The following is an 18,647-nucleotide window of genomic DNA, read 5'->3' as shown; positions in this document are numbered from 1 at the left end:
GACCTGCCCTTCCTCACCTCTGTCACCCAGGTCCCAGCCACATGCCTCAGGTGACACCTGCATGCACAGCGACACCTCATTTACCAAAGTGTCACTAGAGAAAGGGGGGAGCGCAAATCGATAAATTTTCAAGACTGTTGAAATATAGTCCTTCTAACTTCTTTTAACAGACATTTTGGGTAAAAAAAATCTTTCTCCACTTGTCTTTACATATCACTTAATAAACAGCATACACATTTCTTCATGACGTAGGGTCACTGTGAACACCCTTAAACACGCTAGTCTAGGAGACGATGGTTTCTCCCTTGTTTCTCCATGTCCTCTGCTCAGGCTGACTTCTTGGTGGCCACTTCTCCGGCTCTCACAGCCTCCAGCCAGGGGGTTAAGTGGGTTTAGGTCAGTGATGAAATCGTGTGCAGTAGAAAGAGATGGGAGTAGGAATCGGGAAACTCAAGTTATAGGACTTGTGTTTCCCACTGTCTGTGTGGCTGCAGGAAAGTTACTTAACCTCTCTGTTCGCCGGAGCCTGCATCTGAAAAGGAGGTCACTTTGAGCTGGGACAGACTATGTGGGGAAATAATGCCCTCAGAATACTCCAGGTGTGATTTAATCAGCACAGGTGCCCGCAACAGAGCCTCACAGCAGCCACAATTTTACAGGTGCTTGAGGGACAAGAGGCAGAAGGAATTGGATATTTCAAGCCAGCTCGGACCTGTGACCTTGGGAAGGTCACAGCAGGAAGGAAGCAAGAATCCTGGTGTCTCTGTCCTTCTGGGCCTAGAGGACACAGAGGTGGCAGGAAGAGTGTAAAAAGATTACCCAGGGAGGTTAACAGGGGCAGGAAATAACTGTGGAGCCTCCTTGAGATGTTTCCTTCCTGCCATTAAATGCAGGCAGGTGGGGGCTTTGAGCAGAAGGGATAGAGCCACACCCAGACCCCAGGCCCCAGTGACACAACACAGCTCACCATGGGCACTCAAACTGTCCTTGGCCACCTGCAGCTCTTCTGCAAAACCCAGACCCCTCCGAGCCAGCACCCAGAGGCTCAGAGAGGACGGCGGAGACACCGAGGATCTGAGTGAAAAGGGGAAAGAAAGTCTTGGAAGCACCGCGGGCACACCCGGGAAGGTCTGCACATTTTTCTGCTGAGCCCCAAAGCTCAGGAATTCAGACCCTCAGAAAGAATGAAAGAGGAGGGTCTTAAGCCTCAGAAAGTCAAAGAAAGAGCTCAAATCCAGTCCCTAAGGAAGCAGGGTTAAAGGTTAAAGGTCTACGAGACATTCCAGGGCCTCTGGGGGGGTGAGTCAGCCAGGGACAAGCCGAGGACACTTGCTACCCAGGAGGGACAAAACCAGACCATTTACCAAGGTCTCCGGGAGGAGGGGAGCTCGAAAAGGGCGCCAGACACAACCAACTGGATGGGGGCCTCAGGACTGCAAATACAACAGGGCCCCGGGGGTCCAAGGCGGCGCTGTCCTCCTGGGTGTGGCTGCTCCTCCAACATGCACAGTAAATAGTCTCTCTTTCCACGAGAAGAAACTGTACAACATTTGGGGAGCGGGGACTACAGAAACGTACCAGCGTTTTCTTTAACAAACACCTACCTCCAAGTGCTGGGCTGTATATTTTTAGTTTCGTTGGTCTTTCTTTTTAAAAAATAAATAACACATAAACGGGTTTCCCCTAGAAGGGAGCAGTGAGACCCTTCCTTCGAGAACAAAGTAACCAGGCCCCGGTTAAGTCACCAGCACAAACACAGAAGCCGTTAACTGAGCCAGGAGTGTTTAGTGCCCCAGCTCCCTGGTCATAAAAAACATCTTTAATGATATGGTCCGGGGAAGGTGGAGATAAGATAAGAGGCCCTGACGGACACAGCAGACAAAACAAGCCTCAGCCTGCACAGCCTCCGCACCGGGCTACAGGCAGACGCCGGGGGCTGGGGCTCGGGGCTCGGTTTATGGCGACATTTAGCAAACCGAGAGGCTCCCCTGCCCACCAAGCTCCCCCGACTAGGAAAACGTCTCAGAGGCTGTCTCTATCCGGTCTGCTGAACGGGCGGGAGAAGCAGAGAGAGGCCTCTGTGGTTTTCCTACCAACGGGAGGGCAGAGCAAGGGGGCCAACCACCGGCAGGGAGCCTGCAGCCCTCAACACGGGGGCACGGGGGGACGCCTCGAAACCGTCCCTGGACAGGATCGCTTGCCTGGCACCTGTGGGCACACCGGGGCATCCTGAGAAATCAGGCATTCGGGAGGCAGCCTCCCAGGTTGAGGCCAGGAAGTGTCTATGGGGATCTCAGACATAAGGAAAAGCTCAGTGGGGCCTCCAATAGCTCCTCCCTCTCCCCCAGCTGAGCACCTTCCAAACCTCAAGCAACCAGCCTGCCGTCTTCCCAAAGCCTGGGGTTCCCGATCCTTCAGCTGGTGGGGGCGAAGCACCTTGTAGATTTTAAGGTGCATTCCAATGCACTAGATTATTGCTCATTACTATTACCATTCATTTATCATTAGCAACAAAGCCCTACAGTGCTGTCAGAAGGTAAGGGTGATATTTCACACATATTTCCCACGTCTCTCTGCCAGCCAAAAACACAGCCTACAAGATAGTCTCCGGTTACTTCCCTCTCCCCACAATGTCACAGGAATGCTTTGTACCCCAGAAACCGGGGGTACTTTCGATGTGAACCCGAGAGAACTCTTGGTACCTCCTACTTCATGCTTCTGACCGTCTGTTCAGACCCAGATCCAGGTCTTTCAGGCCCTTGGCTGCTGCCGTCCACAGGTTAATTCAGTAAGAACGAGTTCAATGGTGACACGGGAACATCTCCCTGCTGGGCTAAGGAAGCCCCAGGTGCCTCGTTTCTCACTATATGCTGCCGTCCACCTGCCCGCCCCCACCCCCCACACAGGCTCACACACGCACACACATGCATGCATGCAGGTCCACACGCACACACATAGGCCTGCATACACACACACACACGGACGAACATGCACACAGGTCCACATGCACACACACAGGCCCACGTGCACACACACAGGCTCACACACGCACACGCATGCATGCATGCAGGTCCACACGCACACACATAGGCCTGCATGCACACACACACACGGACGAACATGCACACAGGCCCACATGCACACACACAGGCCCACGTGCACACACATGCTCACACAGGCCCATATGTACACACACGCACATACACACCATGACCGCCCCAACACAGGACCTGGCACACTGCACGCTTTCCTATTCAATTAGTTAATTACTGTTTGTTTCAAACCCCAGCCCCATGTCACTTCAACAGCTAAGTGAAGTCTGCAGGTGACTTCAAGTGAAAGACATAAACAAAGAGAGAACTTTCATTAGGGAACCGCCTCGTGCTATGGATTGCCATGGGGTCGCTTTTGACAGGACAACACCTGGCTGTAAAAAAGTAAACTAACGGCTAGAAAATACAACCGCTTTATTCTCTGGATAATTAAGTAAACCCTAACGTTGCCCCCAGGCCTGAAGATAATTTATTTATTCCTGGCACATGTGAAAATCACAAAGGTTTGTTCTTGGTTTTTTAGTCTCCAGAGGGTTCTTGTACCTGCTATCTCCAGAGACACTGCCCAGACGGCTGTGTAAAGATACGGCCACGAATCACAGGACAGACAGGGGAAAAGTAGCCGAGGGTCCAAAGCACTTTAAGATTTCTTATCCAAGTGAACAGGTCGAACCTTTTCCTAAGTCACGACCAATTCGCAACAGTCCAGCACGTCCTCTTCCTGTCTCCTACGAGCCCCGTGAACAGTTTTACTCTTTGCCACTTAGGGCTGACACCTACTTCAGTTGCAGCCAAGTAAGAATTCATGTGCCATGTCCTTCCTCTAACAATTCTTTTCTGCCAGACTCAACATTTTCTACACAGAGCAGGGGAGGGAAGAGCTCCGGGCTCTTCGGCCGACGTGAGCCTCCGAGCGTGGAAGAAACAAATGCACAAACGCGTGGCGTACCTTCCAGGGCGGCGAGCTGCTGCTCGGCCTCCAGGTAGAGCTGGGAGAAGACGGGCCGGGGCGCCAGGCTGCTGGAGCGCAGCGAGGCCTCGATGGAGTTGCGCAGCAGCTCCTCGAACCGCGCGGTCTTCAGCGGGCCCGCGTAGGAGTTTCCCATCTTCCAGAGACGCCGGGAGTCCTCTGTTCAAAACGGCATTTCAGTTTCGGTTAAAGAGACGGAGGGACCCGCGCACGAAGCCCAAAGCAGAGGCAAAGCCCCGCTCTGCAGAGAGGAGGAGCGGGAGGGTCCCCGCCACAGCCAGCACCGGGCAATTACAGGAAGTTATATAAGTCAGAGCCTTCTCCGGTTTAGCACTCGGAGGGCAGCCCCCACACCTCTTAGGATATTTTACTAGAAATCGGCTCTCAGTTTTCACAGACCGCCCCCCTAGCTTTTCCCCCAGTTGTGATCCTGCCCCTGAGAGACCCCCAGGCCAGTGAGGCTGTATTTTCCTGGACTGGCAGAGGAATGGCCCTGCGCCACCCTGTGTGTGACAATCCAGTGATCCATGACAGCCAGGCCCCGGGTTTTAGGATCACTCGGCCTCCCCCGGCTTCCCAGGAGGCAGGCTACCGATTTCCCATCATTGTCTTTGCTGCTAAAAGGCCGATTATTCACATTCTTCCTTTAAATTGGTTTTTGGTTGACTATGTCTTCATGACACAAGTGACGCAGAATTATATCTGAAATCTGGGAAGTGCAAAAGAGGGTGGAAAGCAAGGAAAATTTCGCAGATATTTTTATTTCCCGAGATAAGCACTGTGATTTTTTTTTTCTTTTTTGGTAGCAGCTTGGTTGAGATATAATCCACATACCATACCATTCACCCACCGCAAGTGCACAATTCAAAGGTGTATAGTGTATTCTCGGTGCTGTGCAACCAGCGCATGATCAGTTTTAGAACATTTCCTGGCTCCGAAAAGAAACCTCACGCCCTTTACCTGTCACCCCCAAACTGCCCCTCCGAGCCAGCTACTAATTCGCTTTCTGTCTCTGTAGATTTGCCTACTGTGGAGATTTCATTATAATGGAACCATACGGTACATGGTCTCCTGTGACCGCCCGTCAGCCAGCGCGATGGATTCGAGGTTCCCCTGCCTGTAGCTCGAGCCACTGTTTCACTCCTATGGTGACATATTCCTTCCCAGGCTGAACTCCCTTCAGAGCCTGGGGGTGGGAGGGAGACGGGCGATTGTGTTCACACAGCTACAATCACCCTAGAACACAATTTTTTATCCTGCTTTTTTAACTTGACGTAAGCATTTCACCCAATCCTCTCACAACTGCTTTGAAAACAATTTCTTTTTTTAATTTTTTTAATCCTCAGTTGAGGAGTATATTTTTTCTATTGATTTTCAGAAAGAGTGGAAGGGAGGGAGGAGAGAGAGAGACAGAGACACATCCACTGGTGGCCTCCCACATGTGCCCCCACTGGAGGCGTGGATCAAACCTGCAACCCAGGCACATGCCCTTGACCGGGAATCGAACCCGCGCTCTAACCACTGAGCCAGGCCAGCCAGGGCTGAAGTCAGTTTCAATGGCTGCATCAGATTCCACTACGCGAAGGGGCAGCGATCCGCTCAGACATTTCTCCGGGGCCATATGGGATATGGTTAAATCTCTAATATTCATTCCTTCCCAAGAACCACCCTTTAAATCTATATTCCTCCCATGGTTTCCGTGTGTTGTCTATTTCATTAAAATTAGCCCTTTGTTTACATGACCCTCTTTCCATTTCCCTTTTGGTCTAATTTCTTGGCCTTTTCCCCCAAACTTCTTAAAATAATCACTTTATCATCACCTCTACTTCCCACCTTCTTTCTTCAGTAGGGGAGACATGGCTATCCGTTCTCCTCCGGCTACAGCGTGTAGGGCTCTGTGACAGTCTCCTTTTTATTTCTTTTTAGCTACAGCACAGCCCCCCCATATACGAGGAAACCGGGAGCCTGGGTGACTTGCCTGCGCTCACAGGTGGGCACGAGGGCACGGTGTCCAGTCATGGCCCTAAAGCCGGGCAGCCTCTCTCCGGGCGGCTGCCGACTTCTGCAAACGGCGCATTTTTACAGTTGTTGTTTCAATGATGCTCACTTATCCGGCCAAGCTGAAGCTTTGGGTTAGGAAAAGGGTTGCCTTAGGTTCTTTCTTAATGGTGTTTTACCAAAAAGGGGGACTGCCCCTGACGAGAGCATTAAGCTTCAGTAAATGAAAAGCCCCATTTAAAAAGCCATTTCCAGACGGACAAAGAAAACCAAGAGCATCCTAAGAATGTCGCCTGAGGACCCGTCTGCCGGAGAGGGAGGAGAGGGGGCAGGCAAAATAAACAAGCAGGGGCCGGGGGCCTGGGGGCCTGGGCCTGGACAGCGTCGCCTCCTTCAGCCCACCGGCCCTACCCCGGGGATTAAGGCCGGAGACGCCGGACTCCAGCCCCTTTCAAGACAAACAGTCCAGCTCCCGCCTCTCCTTGAAGTGACTCCCCCACCTTTTTTCTTCCTTTCTTTCTTTCTTTTCTTAAGACCAGGTTATCAAAAGGTTTGCCCAAAAGGCGAAAACCCACTTATCTTAAAAGGCTCACAGACACAGGGAAACCTGCAGACTTATGTGTCCACCTAAAATCTGAGCCCACAACGCTTTCCTGTCTCTTTATCAGTCCAGCAGTGAGGCTCCTCTGTGTGACCCCAAAGCCCAGGTCTGTCAACAACAGCGACTGAGCTTCCGAAACGGCTGGGACTCGCTTCCTGAGACAACCCCGGCGCCGTGCGCCCCACGGTGCTGCACACCGGTCATCCTGCTCATGAAAATAAAGCAGTCGCCTCCCCCTGCTGCTCACCGTCAGATCCAACACCACCTTCCCCGGTGCCCACAGAGATCTCAGTTAATCCGGGGACAGTCACCAGCATCCCATTTCCTCCATGATCTGCCTGCTAGGAGGTAAAAGGCAGTAGGGGCTGAACTCGTGGCTATTCTTCTTTCAAGCTGTGTGGTCTTAGGCAAGTTACCTAACCTCTCTGTGCTTCCATTTCCTCATCTATAAAAGCAGAGTAAGAACCACCTTCCAGAGCTGTAGGGAGGGCTAACGGAGCTAACATACGGGGGGCAGTGGGCATATAGCAGACGTTAATAAATTCTAGTTTCCCCTCTAAAATTGGAATGACCTGCTCATAATTCTAATTTCTAGATGCTAGCTAGAGATCTTGACTTCATCTGATTCATTGGACTCCAGCAGAAATAATTAAACATCTTGCTTCCTTTAGAAGGACACTAGAAAGCGTATTAGCTAATGCCACCCCTGCCCCAGGTGACACCTGAGCTCACCTGTGGGTTCTGTTCCAAGCCCTTCCTATGAGCACTGACGTACAAATGTGCCCTTCTGTTCTTTCCTCGTGGACACAATGCTGCTCTGTGGCCCATTGGTGCCTGTCCCTCCCTGTCCTTAAGGAAAATTCATTGTTCTCTCTTCTTTGACCCCCCCAGTACTTGACGGGCACCTCACTGGGCTCTGAGCTGACCACCCTAAGGCCACAGAGAGTGTCTTTGTCTATATCTCCCACCTCCTCAGGGGATCGAACTGCTGGATGCAGCGACCAAGCCCACTCGTGTCTCCATGCCCCACGGAGCCCAGGACGGTTTTATAGAGAGAGCAGATCTGGCAGGGATGGCAGATGATTCCTCTAACGACCTCCAACTGCCCGAGAGCCTGATCGACCGCCACCCGGGCCACCCCAGGCTGGGAGAGACGCAGCCTGCAGCCGGGGGCCTCAGGGTCTCGGGGCCAGGCTCAGACAGCAGGGTCCGTCCTAAGCCACAGGCGAATAGCTCTGCCTGTCCTGGGCCTCCTCTGAAAAACGGAGAGCTGTCCTCTTCCGGACGCACGGTTTTGCCTTAAACGAAGCTAAAGAATCGAGTGTGGATACAGGGCGGAAATATTTCGTTCCTGCTTGGAGCTGAGGCTGAAGGTGAAGTAGACAGGTCGGCAACCTGGAGAAACTCGCCGGCAGGTAGGGACGCAGGTAAGCGGCACTGCGCTGATTACAAGGTGACCGACCCGAGCGGGCAAGACGGTGGCTTCAAACAGAGACAGGAGGGGGGACGTTCTGTCTCGGGTCCGTCTCAGAGGGGCAGAAGGGGACGGTGCACCCAGGCCTGACACCCACTGTGTGACTGGGAACACAGGTCCCTGCAGAGGCCGAGCACAGGTGGACGGGGGCAGTGTGAGCAGCACAGCGACAGGGGCCAGTTCAGACTCGGCCCCGTGCCGCGAGGAGAGGTCGTGAAGGGGCCTGCGGAGATGCTATGTGACAGGTCACCTAGCTTCCGAAAGAAGGCCCATTGGAGAACCCTGCAATGCAGGCGACCAAAGATGACCCAGACCGCTCTGCGTGGAGGTCAAGGGGGACGGAGGCCGGGTTTTAGGATGAGGGGGGAGTTGGTGCAGGATGAAGGAATGACACAGCGCCAAGTGTTCGTGCCCCCTCTGGGCACCCCCTTTCCGCCTGAGCCCTCCCAGGTGCAAGGCCTCGCTCAGTCGGGTCCTGCTCGTCTCTGCCCTCTGTCCCTTCTCACCCCCGCCTGGAGAAGTGATCATGGCAGAGAAGAGAGAGGGCAGACTCCGGAGTCAAAGGCTGGAGTTCAAGTCCATGAGAGAGCAAACCCTCCCACAGGGGCCTGCCAGGCCTCTCCTCCCCTCTGCCTCCCTGCTGACTCGCATCCAAAACACACCTGTCATCCCAGACGCTCCGACCGGAGGCTCCCTCTCTTTCTGGAGGACAGCCTTCCCCTAGGACCCCTGCTCACCTTTCGGGACCCCACAGAAAGATACCTGACCCCGTCCCGGCCGGCCATAGCAACACAGCCCCACCCAGAACACCCCCAAACTCCAGCTCAGATTGCAGCGGCCACTAACCCCTGTTCCTTCCTCCTTTAACGTCCCTACAGCAAAACTGGGGAATCCTCCAGCCGGCACGAATGTATGGTGACTTATTTCTGAGGATGAGTTCAAAGTTTTGGAACACAAGAGCAGAGCCCTCTCAAGACTGCGTTTTCTGCCTCATTCTGTAACATCAGCGCGACGGGCCCTCCGTCCGTCCGGGAGGAACGGCCGGCCCGGAATATATGATATGGCCATAAACGCATTCAGACTGCAGAATGGTCTCCCATAAAGTCTTTGAGGGCCCTCGGGGCAGGAAACGGCATTCTCATGCAGATGCCTCGAGTTTCCCACAGGAACTCATAAACCCCACAGGTGCTTCTGAAGGCGGGCGGGCGAGCCGGCCAGGGCTGGACTTCTGTCTAACCCACTTGTCTCTCCTGCCGTCGCCGCCCAGACATCTGTTCCCAGAATGTGGCAGCACTTCCTCTGGGTGTCCGTGGGTGTCCGTAGCTCTCCGGACGGAACTACAAAGCAATGTCGCCCCCCCCTCCCCCTCCTGCCGGCTGCCTCGCCGCAGCGAGGCCTTCGGAGTTAAGCCAGGGAAGATTTTCAGGAAAGAAGAACCTACTGAAAAACTTCTCTCTGGAGCCAGCCAGGCAGGATCCAAATGTGGAGTCCATCTCCTCAGCAGGCCATTTATAATTACACCACCACGGCTTTTGCGCTCACCTTGCGCAGGACTCATTTCCAACCCCTTTAGATACCATTGCAAACAGGAGAAATGGGGAAGCTGGCTCATTAAGTGGGTTCACTCGGCTCACTGCCCCCGGCACCTTACTGGAAGTGGATGTTTTGCCAGTATTCCGCTTAACACAGCCGATGCCATCCTTGGAATTAAGCAAGGAGCCAATACCAACCTCTCCACCCCCAGAGCGGGTGCCCCGCTGCCAAGGCAAATGCACGGCACCTGGTCATTCCAGGCAGCCCACACACCTGCCGGCTGAGAGCAGGGAAGTGGGGTGTTCACAGAGGCCCCCTTTCCTCACCCGGGAGCCATCATGCCCCTGAGAAGGGTACTGAGGGCTCGGCTGGCCCGACACCCTGGCTCCCCAGCCCGTGCCTGGGGAAGCGGAGGCAGCCGGGCCAGCCAGGCGAAAGGTCTCGAACCCAGTATCTGCTCCCGAGGCTATGACAACCAGGAAAAAATCAAATCAGCGGCAGACCTGCCAGGCTGAGCTCCCTCCGCCTCGGGCGGCTGCTGGGTCAGATGGCAAATGCCACGGCTTTCCGTCTTCTTAGCACTGAAGTGTTTTGCTGGGTCAGAATGCTCTCGGCGCAGGTACATACCGATCTGTCGGTCTAAGCGCCAGCAATTAAAGCGAGGCCTTTCAGACATGAAAGTCCTGTGCCTGGAGTGGAACCTCGTACTTCTGCGCAGAGAACAAAGGGTCAGGGGCGAGCACGGCTTTGCCACGGGGAGCGGACAGCCTGGTGTGCTGCCACCGGAGGACCGCAGGTGTGGGGCTGACCCCGGGGGCACGTGCCCCTTCAGGTAACCCCCTCTGCGAATGCCCAGGGAAATGCCCCCGAGAGGCACAGGTGCCTGCTCCTACGCTCCTTTCACGGAAATCATTCCTACCTACGGAAATCAAGCCGGCACCAGCCCTGGGCCAGAGCTTCCTACATATTCCCTGTTGCAATGAATTCTTATAAATCCAAGGATCCTGCCCAAATCCTGGCTGAAAAAGAAAATAATAGGAACCCACTCTATTTGTGCCGAAGGCCTGTGACTTTGATTTTTAGCTTCTCATGAGGGTATTTAATTTGCCTGCAAAGATGACTTGGATGGCACCCAGGGGTTTCCATGTCGCCTTCCCTATGTGACAAAAGTCAAAGAGCTGGGTTAGCCTTGCTGGTACCCCCGTCTCAGCTGTTTCTAGAAACGGTCCCCCAAAGCACCCTGCACTAAAGGATGGAAGGAAGTGCCCCACAGGGCAATGGCAGACCTGTTCATTCCTTCCTGGGCTGAGTGAAAGAGCCAGGGGGGACCCCACCGGGCACCACACATTCACAGCTCGGGCGGGGCAGCGCCCCCTGGTGGCTCTGCCTGAGAGAGGCTGGGGGAATGCAAGCTCCCGCCTGGCGCCCTGCCCCGGCTGCGCTCGCCTGTGGACACAAGTCAGGCGTGAGGAGGACCCAGGGGCTGGGGAGAAAGGGGCCTCGCTTAGAGCGCCTACGGCCTTCTGCCACTCTGGGCACGGCCTGTACCGGCGGGAGACTGGCACTCGGAAATGCTCGCCATGAAAGGACTGTTTAATGCAGACCAACATCCATAGGCACAAAAGCTATGTGTACAAAGAGGTTTACATGAGGCAGATAGACAGGATATTATTCAGCCAGGAAAAGATTTTAAATTGTTATAGAAATATAGCTAAAAATACACGTATATACGTATATGTGTTTAATATGTGATATTTTATTATATATAGATGTATATAGAGAGGGAGAGAAAGCAGCAGCAGAGTTTTTAATAGAATGGGCTCTGGGCCCTGTCTTGGGTTCAAATTCTGGCTTACCGGATGTTAGACCTTGAGCAACTTACTTAATCTTGATGTGCCTCAGTTTCCCCAATCCGAAAAAGGGGATAAAAGTACCTGTTTCTCAGGGTTGTTGTGTGGATACCATGAATTAATATACATAAGGTGCTTAGACCAGTGAATGACACACCTATAGTATTTACTATATAGGTTGTAATAATAGTAACAATTATCATTCCTAACTTTCAACCTGTAAATAAATAAACGTATTGTCTAAAAGAGATCGGAACATTGTCTACGGCGCTTGCCTCCAAGTGAAAGAATTCAAGATTTCATTCGTGCTTCTTTAATCTTTCCTATAATTTGCTAACTTTTTAAACGGACACAAGTTGTCATCATCAGGAGGAGGAAAATTAGCCAAGAAGGGCTAGAGAGAGAACTTCTGACAAAAGCGGGTGAAGTACCTTGAAGTCGATAGACCCAACCATGCACACCAGTCATTCTGAGGGTGTTACTTCTGGTGACCCCCAAACTTTCATCTCCTGCGTGGCCTTCTCGCTGCATTAACTGAGCCAGACTCCCTCTCTGGGAGAGGGCCAGTTGTTGGGTTTTGTTAGCATAAAAGAAATATGTTTATCATTTATTTTTCTTCCATCAAATATAGAACAAACTTCAAGCTTAAGCAATGAAATCTTCATTCCTGGCTTTTTTTTTTACTGGGAAGCAGGCAAGTCTCGGGAAAGCTATGGAGTCGGTGCCCGGTTACCATCTGGCCCCGTGTCTGCCTGTTAGCTGTGGGACCTTGGGGCCGTCACCCGCCTCTCAGAGCTGCAGGATCCTCCTCCATAAAGAGACAAGGCCTACTTTACAGGGGTTCTGTGACAATGAAATAAGATAACATGGTAAAGTATTTAGCACAGTGGCTAGCACTTAATAAGTATTTTTCCATTTATTTTTTTTTTTTTGAGGACTGGTCAGGCTGTGCCGGTCACACGTCTATTCCCTCATCTGTGCCCTGTGTGATTTACCTGCCTTGAAACCCCTTCCCCTCCCCATTGCTACTTAAATTTGGAACTTAAAGATTGCAAAATTGAGTAACTCGGAGGCACGAAACCTCTTAATTTGGGGACCAACTCCTGTGGCTCATATCGGCCAGGCTCTCTCCTGCCGTCTTCTCCTTCCACGAGCTTGCAGTTGTCATTCATCCTTTCACTCAACATCTGCCGGTGCCCACTGCACACGGGGTGTCTGAGTGGCTCACCTGCCCAGAGTCTCCATCTTCGCAGCAGAATGCGGGTGATAATACTGATCTATCTCCCAAGGTTGCTGGGAGGCTTAAATGACACCGGGACCATACAGCAGCTTTTACGCCGCCTGGCACACCTTAGGCACCCAACCAAGGGCAGGTTCTGTTATCAGCATCACCATCACAATGACTAAGCCCCAGCCCTGCTACAAGCCAGCCTGAGCCCTGACAGCCGTGGCATCGGCACAGCCGAGCAGATCCCAGGCCGACCCCGCCACGCCTCCAAACCCAAACACGCCGAGCAAATGTCTCGGGGGCGACGCAGGGAGTCCGACTGCAAACAGCCGAGGGAAAGGCGGCGCTGGCGAGTGTGAGTCATCGCCGTCCGCCACAGTAATTAGAAGTATTTTGGTTGGTTCTGGGTCAGAATGACCCAGTTGCTGCACTTTTTTTTTTTTTTTTTCCCACTGCTGAAGTTTCCGGTGAACCTTAAAACAAAACAAAAGGCTCAGGAAAAGATAAGGTCTTGGTGGCTCTTGCTCAGAGTAAGGACCTTATCAGCTCTGCCCTTCAGAAGCAAGGAGCCATTAACTCTCAGTCTTTTCTTTTTTTTTTTTTTTTAGTAGGTTTCATCTTTATTGTTGAAAATATTACAGATGTCCCCCTTTTTCCCCCATGGGCTCCCTCCACCCTGCCCCTCCCGAAGTCTTCCCCACACTATTGTACAGGGCACAAGAGTAATTTTCGTGCCCACCCCCAAGACTGAGCTCCTAGAAGCCTCTCTTGCCCATCTGTTGCCCCAGGACCCAGTACAAAGAAAGCGCTGTGAGAGTTTATCGATGAAATGCTCCTAGAGGCACGTTAACGTTCAAGAAGTAAAAAGAAAAGAATTAATAACCCAAAACAACTGATCTTTGCTAAATTCTCCAGGAATCAATGACTGTTTCCCACTTTGTTCCTGCTAATGTTGACTCATTAGCAAGGATAGTTTCTGCATATTTAATACGACCTGTTCCAACAATAAAAAACATGACAATAACCATGGAGAGCAGAGAAAGTATCCCTAAGGATAGAAAGGTTTATCATTCACATTCTTAGCACCTAATATAATTATAATGTTTTTAACTTCATAGAAAAAGATGAAGGAAACACACTGAAATGTTAACAGTGGACGTTTGGGGAAATGGAATTATAGGCAATTTTTTTTCTTTTTAATTTTCTGTATTTTTCAATTTTTTTTATAAATAGTCACGTGCAATCTGTATGAACAACTTTGGGGGGGTTATAATCATGACAGTCCATCAAGCTCGAGTCCATTTGGGGGCAGCGCGATACAGAATAGATGAGAGACCCTGAGGACTGGAGCCCCACAGACCTGCCTCTGCCCCTCCTGGTGGGCAGCACATCTAGCCTGGCTCAGCCCTAGATCATCTCTGTAGCAGCCTGCAGCTCCAACTCAACAGCTCCCTCAGGGGACGGCACTCCCAGTGTAAACTCAAACCCCCGGGGGCTGGATGGGGAGAGTGTCCCCAGAGTTCGGCGGCAGCTGAGGGCCTGAGGCACTGTCGGGAAGCAGGGAGGCGGCCAGGCACCCGCCACATCGACACCAGCCCACCTGGAATGGGGCTGAATTCAGGGCCCGGCACAGTCACCGGCTGGGATGGCTGGACTCGGACGCAGCTCCTCCGGCCCGAGAGAGACCCGAGGACCTCTCCACAAACGCCAGGCGCCCCACCCTCCAGGCGACTTGCCCACACTGGCCCGCCCCTCGCTCTGACCCCCTTTCCTTTTTGAAATTGTGCTTTTTAACTTTCAGCAGGTTCAAAAGAATATTTGTAAAATATGTGTTTTAAAGACTCACAATGAAAAGCCACGTGTCCACCCCCCATTTAAGAACTAGAACATCGGGTTATCCCTGACGCCCCCCGTGGGCCAAATTTACCCCTCTCCCTTTCCCCAGGTAACCAGTACCCAGATTTCATGTTTACCATTCCCTTGCTTTCCTTTACGATTTTAACAAAATCCTTAATTTAATTTCAACCTAAAATTTAACATAGATTCACTTAACTGTTTTTTCCTACTTGGCAAAGATCAACTTTAGTGCGCACACACATCACCGGGGTCTTGTTCAAATGCAGATTCTGTGTCAGCAAGTAGGTCGGGCGTAGAGTCTGAAATCTGGCATTTCTGACAAGCTAATCTATGTTCATTTTAATTCAACTTTCAACCTAAGCAACATATTGTCCAGTTTTACATTTTTGAAAGTCCAAATGGACTCGCACGGTATTTTTCTAGGACTTGCTCTTTTGCTCGGTGCAATGCTCCTGACAGTCAACCACGACCTTGCCTGTATCTGGGAGCCACTCGCTGCTCTACAGCACCTGACTGTATAAATACACCATTTCCTTTCCCATTTTAGAGATGATAGCTATTTATGTGTTTACTCTGTCCAACAGCCGTGTGTGGGTGTCAACGCTGAGAGGAGATTAGAGTTCAGAAAAGTTCAAGGAAAAGGAAATTAAGGGATTTAGAGATATCTACAGGTCCTAAAACATTCTGGGAATCTGTGGTGGCAGGACAATCACAGTGGCAGACTGTTAAACTGTCGGCAGAATTAGGACTAGATGACTCCTCCCAGAATTAGGACTAGATGCCTTTCTCCTTCGCAACACTTAGCACCCCAACAAGTCACACTCCAATGGCTCTCTTCCCACAAGACCGCGAACCCCACGAGGGGAAGACCACACGTGTTTTGTTGCTCACAGACTCCCCAGAGCCCAGCCCACGTCTGTCTGTGTCCATTAGCACTTCCCAACTGAATGACTGAGTCCTGCTATTTGGAGAGGCCGAGCCACAGAAAAACCATGCCGGAGACATGCCATGCATCCAGTCCACCAGCTCCCCAAGTTTACTCTTGGGTCCTCATTTAAATGGATGGAGTCGCGTCAGTGTGAGCTCAGGAAAGCACCTCATACGTCAATAATCATATTTGGTTGCATGTTACAGAAACCCAACATCAGTGGTTCAACCCAAGAGGGATCATTCTTCCCATGTAACAAGCCTGCAGGGAAGAGTCCAGAGCCAGGGAGGCATCTTGACCTTGACATCCAAGACCCAGGCTCCTCCTGCCTTGAAGGTGGCAACTGTAGTCCATCTTCCAGACTGGGACAGGAGAAAGGCAAAGGGCAAAGGGGCCCACACATCAGTGGGCCATTGCTTACCCAGAAGTCCTGCCCAAATGGCTTCTCTTATGAAACACTGGCCAGAACTTGGTCGGGTGGCTACCTACACTCCCGAGGAGCCTGGGAAACTGAGTTTTCAGCCAGGTTTCTGTCAGTCAGGGATAAAGAAGGGGATGGACAGAGCTGTCTTCCGGGGGCTGCGCAGAGCCCAGCGTGGGTTCAGCCCAGGCCGAGATGAGTGATGTGTTTTGGAAAGCACGGAATGAAAAGTGATGATAAGACCAAAACAAGCCAAGGCCAAATCTGTCCCAGACAATGAGGTCATTCTGACCTTCTGGGGAGAAGATGTTCGGGCAGGACATGGTACACTGCGAGACAGATGCAAAAATATCAAAGTGCTATTTCACAATCTGGCAGAGGATGTGTGACCCCCCGGGGAAGGGTGGCACAGGGACACCCCAAGAGGCCACTTCTGCCAGGCATTCTACACGTCGCTTCATTTCATCCTCCTGGAGTGCCAAGACCTCAAGAGGACAGGAAAAGTGAAGGCCAGAGGGATGGGCGTCTTCTCACCCAAGGACACATAACTGGCAAGAGGCAGAGGTGGAATTTGAACACAGATCTATCGCGATCCCAAGCCTGGGACCTCTGCACCTTTCTTTGTGTCCAGCTGAGTCTTCTGGACACTGGACACTGGCCTGAGGAGATGGGTAAGATGGCCTCTGTCCTGCTTGACCCAGACCTCAGGCTCCTGAGCCAGACCAGACCTGCACATCACAAGCACCTCCCACAGAGATGTCCGACTGCCCTGCACTCTGACCTTGGCCTTGTCCTCGAGAGTCAGGGCCTCCCCTCTGCCGGTGCCGCCCCAGCCCCTGGCGTGACCTCCGCGGACGCCGCTCGAGCCCTGAGCTGCGGCCGCCCTACAGACCGCGCTCGGGCTCCTTCCGGCCGGGGGTCTTCACCGAGTCTTGTCAACAACCCCCAACGTCTTCTGCAACTGACACCTTCCGCTGAGAGGAAGGAGGACAGCAGAGGGTGCATTTCACATTCGGGCATTTATTTATTAGGGGTGCAAATTTCCACTGGCGAAATTTAAATGCAATGCTATCGGGGGGGGGAGTGAGGGTGGAGGGGGGTTCCTCGGATGCACTCAATTGCTATCCTCTCCCTGTGAATACAGTTCTCAGGCTGAGCCTGTATGAACCCCAAGAAAAGATTTGCCCGAGTACATAGTCAGAGAGCCTCCAACCTGTGCCAGGCACTTGAACCAAACTAGGCGGGAAAGACGGTGGCGAATGACAGAGACCCCGAAACCATGAGATACACGGACGGGCTGCCACGCACAGTCTGCCAGGGGCAAAGCAGCAGCAGGGCTCCCTGTGAGAGGTCTGGGAGGTGCCACTCCCGTGGATCATCTGGAAGAAGCAGCAGGAAGGAGAGTGGCCAGCTGAAAACACAGGGCTACTTCCAGGTCCTCTGTCTTTCTGGTTTGAGCTTGAATCGCAACCTTGGGATTCCTGCCTGGGACACTCCTGTCAAACATTTATCCAAAGGAATGTCCCCTAGGGCTCAAGGATGGTAAGATCTCTGCAGACCTCCGAGTCACAGCCAAGATGACCACAGACTGTGCCCAAGGAAAGGCACACATTCCAGAAGCTACATTCATGTGAAGGTTCCCACTAGCACGTTCTTGTGGGGTGCCCACCATGGCATCCCAAGACCAAATAGCAGTTTGTTTTCAAAATAATCCCACTCGGAAAACTTCTATAGACGGCACAAGGCGGCAAACAAGACATGGTATGCGCTATTTGCCCTTTACAAGACTTTCAAATAAATCTGCAAGTAGACTATTTACAGGTTGACATTAATTTTGATTAAGAACAAGTTCCATGAAGACAACAAAGGCAGGGGCTTCTGTAGCTGTTGCTGCTTTTAAACCCTCAATATTTTAAGATGAAACCTGAACAGAAGTGAAATATTTAATTTATAGCGAGGGAGGGTTTCAAATCAAGGTAAATTTGCAAAGAGAGATGTCCGCAGAGGACACAAAGTTGTAGGGACTCGAATATTCCAAACTTGCCTTGAGTACTATCGATTCTCTTCTAAGAAGAGTCCACAGAAACTAGTCCCTCGCTGAGCCAACAATCCCAGTGAGAAGGAAACAGGCTCCTCCCTGAGCCCCCAGGAGGAAGACGGCCCTTGACCTCGGCCCACTGAGGCCCATGGGCCTCTGGTCTCCAGAGCCGTGAGATATGAGCCGCTGTCGCCTGAGGCCACTGACCCCGTGGCGATTTGTTCCGCCAGCACTAGGGAATCATGCTCTACCCAAAGGGCCGCCGTGGAGACGAAATCGGCTTGATCTACAAGGAGCTTGAAACACGGCCTGGCGCAGGAGAAGGGATTAAGCAATCATTCAATTTTTTCACGGTGATCGAGATAAACAGAGTGCAGGTCTCGCAGAACTTCAGTCTTGTGGGGGAGAGGGCTCTAAGTGAGGACACAGTAATTATAATTAAAAGTGAAAGGGAAAAGACAGGAAAAGGGGATCATCAGAGGAGAGCGGGTGGGGCTTTCTAACTTCACAGACCTGGTCAAGACCTTCAGAAACAGTCCCTTCCCATGCTCAAAATGCCTGCCTTTAATAAGCCAACAGACGGTAGCACCTAAATAGCCCTTATCACCAACAAGGTAGGAAACTGGATCTCCCCACACTGTTCCGAATTCTATTAAACTACTAGTCTGATGGAATAGAAAATAAACAATGGATGCT

General features: G+C 51.9%; 1 protein-coding gene across 6 annotated transcripts in view; it reads right to left on the bottom strand.

Moving 5' to 3' along the window:
- Positions 1-18,647, bottom strand: part of GREB1 (growth regulating estrogen receptor binding 1) — a 90,139-nt gene that overhangs the window by 54,304 nt on the left and 17,188 nt on the right. For all 6 annotated transcript variants that reach the window (XM_087823350.1, XM_087823351.1, XM_087823352.1 and 3 more), the window contains one exon: positions 4,003-4,182. In XM_087823350.1, the coding sequence (XP_087679476.1) occupies positions 4,003-4,159 (157 nt within the window). In that variant the 5' untranslated portion in view covers positions 4,160-4,182. The remainder of the gene's footprint in view (positions 1-4,002; positions 4,183-18,647) is intronic.

This window comes from Miniopterus natalensis, chromosome 13 (assembly GCF_054644295.1).
Source record: "Miniopterus natalensis isolate mMinNat1 chromosome 13, mMinNat1.hap1, whole genome shotgun sequence".
Lineage (NCBI taxonomy): Eukaryota > Metazoa > Chordata > Mammalia > Chiroptera > Miniopteridae > Miniopterus > Miniopterus natalensis.
Note: the sequence above shows the minus strand (reverse complement) of the source record. Positions and strands in the feature narration are given on the sequence as shown.